General features: G+C 40.2%; 1 protein-coding gene across 1 annotated transcript; it reads left to right on the top strand.

Moving 5' to 3' along the window:
• Positions 1-1,335: 1,335 nt before the first annotated feature.
• LOC147549792 (L-ascorbate oxidase homolog) lies at positions 1,336-3,257 on the top strand. Its single transcript, XM_086666644.1, has one exon. The coding sequence runs from the start codon at positions 1,420-1,422 to the stop codon at positions 3,079-3,081; it is 1,662 nt and encodes a 553-aa protein (XP_086522770.1). The 5' UTR covers positions 1,336-1,419; the 3' UTR covers positions 3,082-3,257.
• The last annotated feature ends 1,398 nt before the right edge of the window (positions 3,258-4,655 follow it).

The raw sequence follows: 4,655 nt of genomic DNA, 5'->3' as shown, positions 1-4,655 counted from the left end.
CTTTCTTTCTCCCTATTTTCATCTTCATCTCTTCCTCTATCATCTTATTCTCTTCCCTTGGTTAAGTTTTTTTGATTTTTTGAAACTACATTGTTTAAATACTTGAATCTACTGGTTAGCAACACAAGGAAGAAGATTTGCAGACCTTGTTTGGAAGCATTTTGCCTGGAACCGGGTGAAAATCAAGAGAGGAAGAAAACCCCCAAGTGAGCTTTCCGCTCGCACCAGATCGAAAAGCTACTGGTGGAAAATACGGTGGGCTCGAGCGGTAAATGTTGCATAATTCGGCCTGAGCCGTCCGAAAATTGGGCCAGTAGCACTAGTAGCTGTTGGACCAATTTTCGGTGGGCTCGGGCCGAATTATGTAACATTTTACGCTGGGCTCATGCCGAATTATGCAACATTTTATGGTGGTCTCATGCCGTAAATATTGCATAATTCGGCCCGAGCCCACCGAAAATTGGGCCAATAGCTCTGTTTCATTATCATCTTCTTCTTCTTCTTCAGTTTATCTTCTCTGTCTCTGTAAAATCTATCACCTCTTCACTACCACCATTTTCATCTACACCTCTCCCTCATTCTCATTCGGTTTCTCTCTCGTTCTTTCTTTCTTTCTCCCTCTTTTCATCTTCATCTCTTCCTCTTTCATCTCCCTCAAACATTGGGTTTAGTTCTTTGAAAGTTTGGTTATCAACAAAGTGAAAGAAGAGGAATATTTAGGGATTTGAGTTTTGGAGAGATTTAGGGTTTGAGATATGTAGATTGCTAATGTGGGTGGTATACACCGTCAAATTAGGTTTTTAAAACCATTGTATGGGGGGCCTTTAACCAACAAGGTCAATGACTATTTACCAAGTCAATGAATTCATGGGGAGGCTTTTAACAAAAATGGGATGGCCCTATAAAACTTCCCATAAATATATATGGAAGTATATGTTTTTCCTCACTCAAAACCTAATATTCGAACTTGTTTATTTTCGAATACTCTAATAGTTCTCTTAGACGGATTTGTTGGGTACAATTTTTTTTTATAAATTAACCAGTATAAACCATTCATCTCAAGAGATAGAGATTCTTAGTCCCTCACCATGATGTCCATAACAAAAAAATTAGTTTCATTACAGCTTTTGACATGTACTTGACCACCTAAAAACTATTTGTTCACAACAAACCTGATTCAATTTTGACCTATTCCAACGTGCATTCAACAACAAAAGAGAAGAGAGAAAAGTAAGGACCATTGATGGAGGTGCTAACTTCACGCATTTGTAAGAAACTTCACAAATAACAAATTCATAAAGGTATAAATGGAGAAGGGATAGAAACATTCAAATCACAACCTGCAGAGTTATATTCATTATAACTCTAAAGGGTAGTCTCTTTTGTATCATATTTAAATAAAGTTTGGAATCGAGAGAGATGGCTACCGGGATGTCATTTCTCTCATTGTTGCTGTGTTTATCAGCAACAACAGTTCTTGTCCGTGCCGAAGACCCATATCTCTTCTTCACATGGAATGTAAGCTACGGCACCATCTCTCCTCTTGGGGTACCTCAACAAGCCATTCTCATCAACAACCAATTCCCTGGCCCCAACATCAATTCCACCACCAACAACAACATCGTTGTTAACGTCTTCAACAACCTCGATGAGCCTTTTCTTTTGACATGGAACGGTGTTCAACACCGAAAGAATTCATGGCAAGATGGTATGCCAGGAACCAACTGTCCTATCCTTCCCGGCAAGAACTTTACCTACCATTTCCAAGTGAAGGATCAAATTGGTAGCTACATTTACTACCCTAGCCTTGGAATGCAAAGGGCTGTTGGTGGTTTTGGTGGTCTTCGTGTCAATAGTCGTCTTCTCATCCCCGTCCCTTTTGCGGACCCAGAAGACGATTACACCGTCCTCATTGGTGATTGGTATACTAGTAGCCATACCGATCTCAAGAAGACTTTGGACAGCGGAAAGACCATTAAGAGGCCCGACGGTGTTCTCATGAACGGTAAGTCTGGCAAGGGAGCCGACAAGGATGAACCACTATTCACCATGAAGGCTGGCAAGACCTACAGGTACAGGATTTGTAATGTTGGAATCAAAACTTCTTTGAACTTTAGAATCCAAGGGCACACCATGAAGTTGGTTGAGATGGATGGATCTCATGTTGTTCAGAATGACTACAAGTCTCTTGACATTCATGTTGGGCAATGCTTATCTGTTCTAGTCACAGCTGACCAAGAACCAAAAGATTACTACATGGTGGCCTCTACCAGATTTATCAAGGACGTCCTTTCCGCCACGGGATTTATTCGTTACGAGAACAGCAAAACTCCTGCCTCTCCCGAGCTTCCTGAGGCACCCACAGGCATCCTATTCTCTCTCAACCAGTTCCGTTCCTTCCGATGGAACCTAACAGCCAGCGCTGCTAGGCCCAACCCACAAGGTTCTTACCATTACGGTGGTATCAACATTACCCGTACCATTAAGATCATTAACTCCGCCTCCACTGTTGATGGTAAGCTCCGTTACGCCATTAATGGTGTCTCTCACACCAACCCAGAAACCCCTCTCAAGCTTGCTGAATACTATGAAGTCCCCGAGAAGGTATTCAAATACAATCTTATCTCCGACGATCCCACACCAGAGAGCGAAACAAAGATCACCGTAGCACCCAATGTTCTTAATGCTACATTCCGTGACTTTGTCGAGATCATTTTCCAAAACAACGAAAAGTCCATCCAGTCATGGCATTTGGATGGGTACTCATTCTTCGCTGTGGCAATCGAAGCTGGGAAATGGACACCAGAGAAGAGGAAGAACTACAACTTGCTTGATGCTGTGAGCAGGCACTCAATTCAGGTCTACCCAGGTTGTTGGGCAGCTATAATGCTAACTTTCGACAATGCTGGAATGTGGAACCTTAGGTCCACTCTTTGGGAAAGGAACTACTTGGGACAGCAAATGTATTTCAGTGTTCTCTCACCAGCTCGATCACTCAGAGATGAATACAATGTTCCTGACAATGTCGAACTTTGTGGTGTTGCCAAGGACTTGCCTAAGCCACCTCCTTACACTATCTAAGTCTAATTCTTTTCTTCTTATATGATGAGATTTTGTTTGCTAAATGATGATTAGAGATGGAATAAGAGAGAAGCTTATAGACATTTAAAGGGTTGTTGGAGTGAAAGAAGAAGATGGAACATGTAATAATCCAAGTTGGGGGATCTCTTACTAAGGAAATGCTTCTTTGTGTATCACATTTTACTGATTCTTTTCTGATACATTATAATTTCACTTGTCCCAGTTTGATTTTTCTATGATAAATTTATTTTGAATGCTATTGTCTCAAATCTCATTCGGATTAATTCGAATACAATAATTTTCATATATTGAGAAAAAAACTACTTTGACGATTTAACCTATCTGTTTTATACAAAAATTGCATCATTTTAATATCTCGGGAACACACCATTTAACAATATGTTAGTGTTAGAAAGGTTGTGAGTCTTAGACACCTAATTGCAACTAAAGTCGAATATCGAATAACACGAAGATGAACATAATTGTAGATAGATTTACACTTAGAGATGAATTATTTACAACTTCTTCTCTCTAAATAAGGAGATAACAATTATGAACAACCTCTCTCTTATTTTAGGAGATATACTATCAACTCTCTCTTTACCAAAGGAAAGACAAGTATTTAGAATAAACTAAACTCTCTTTCTAATACTAACTCACTTTCTCTTCACTTGGCTTGCTTATGAGATGGAATGGATGGGATGAGAATGGGATGATTTTGAATTGAAGTTCTTCATCTCCTTTTATAGTGTTGAAGGAGAAACATGGTGATGACACCTCAACAAATGAGGTGTCCCATAAGCTCATGGTGTCCTCTTGAGAAATGGACACTTCAAAAGATAAGAGACTTGTCACCTAAGTTAGGTGTCTCACTAACCATGGGTGTCTCATGTTGTTTGACACCTCACATAGATAGTTGACACCACAAACTTGTTGATGCCACCTCAAGTTTGTTGATGCCACCTCAAGCTTCAAACAAAGTATCTTTACATTCCTAACATTCTCCCACTTAAAGTTACTTTTGTTTGTAACTTCTCCATCCATCTACTTTGCTCTTATGCTGCTCACGTTTTCTACTAGGCCGATGGAGGATCGACACCATATAAACTTGTTACTGTCTACTGGCTTAGTTAATATGTCTGCTAGGTTCTCTTTTGTATGGATTTTCTCCATACTAATGCTTCCTTTTTCCACCTTCTCACGAACAAAGTGATATTGAACTCGTATGTGTTTCGTCCTCGAGTAAAATGCTAGATTTTTTGCCAAGTGCAAAGCGCTTTGACTATCACAAAACAAAGTTACCTTCTCTTGTTTGTGTCCAAGCTCTTCCAATAACATTTGCAGCCAGATTGCCTCTTTGTTAGATTGTGTAGCTGCCACGTATTCTGCTTCCGTCGTAGAAGTAGCCACGATAGACTGCAGTTTCGAAACCCAGCTTACTGCTCCTCTAGCAAGAGTACATACCCCGTGGTGGATTTGCTTTTATCAAGATCACCTGCATAATCTGAATCAACATAGCCTCTAACAAGAAAGTCTGGCCCTCCATAACATAATGCAGCATTTGAGGTACCCTT

This window comes from Eschscholzia californica, unplaced genomic scaffold (assembly GCF_041429995.1).
Source record: "Eschscholzia californica isolate CP2 unplaced genomic scaffold, dmEscCali1.0.p SCAF_3, whole genome shotgun sequence".
In the NCBI taxonomy this organism is placed as follows: Eukaryota; Viridiplantae; Streptophyta; class Magnoliopsida; order Ranunculales; family Papaveraceae; genus Eschscholzia; species Eschscholzia californica.
The sequence above is the reverse complement of the archived record's forward strand: the minus strand, read 5'-3'. Positions and strand labels throughout refer to the sequence as shown.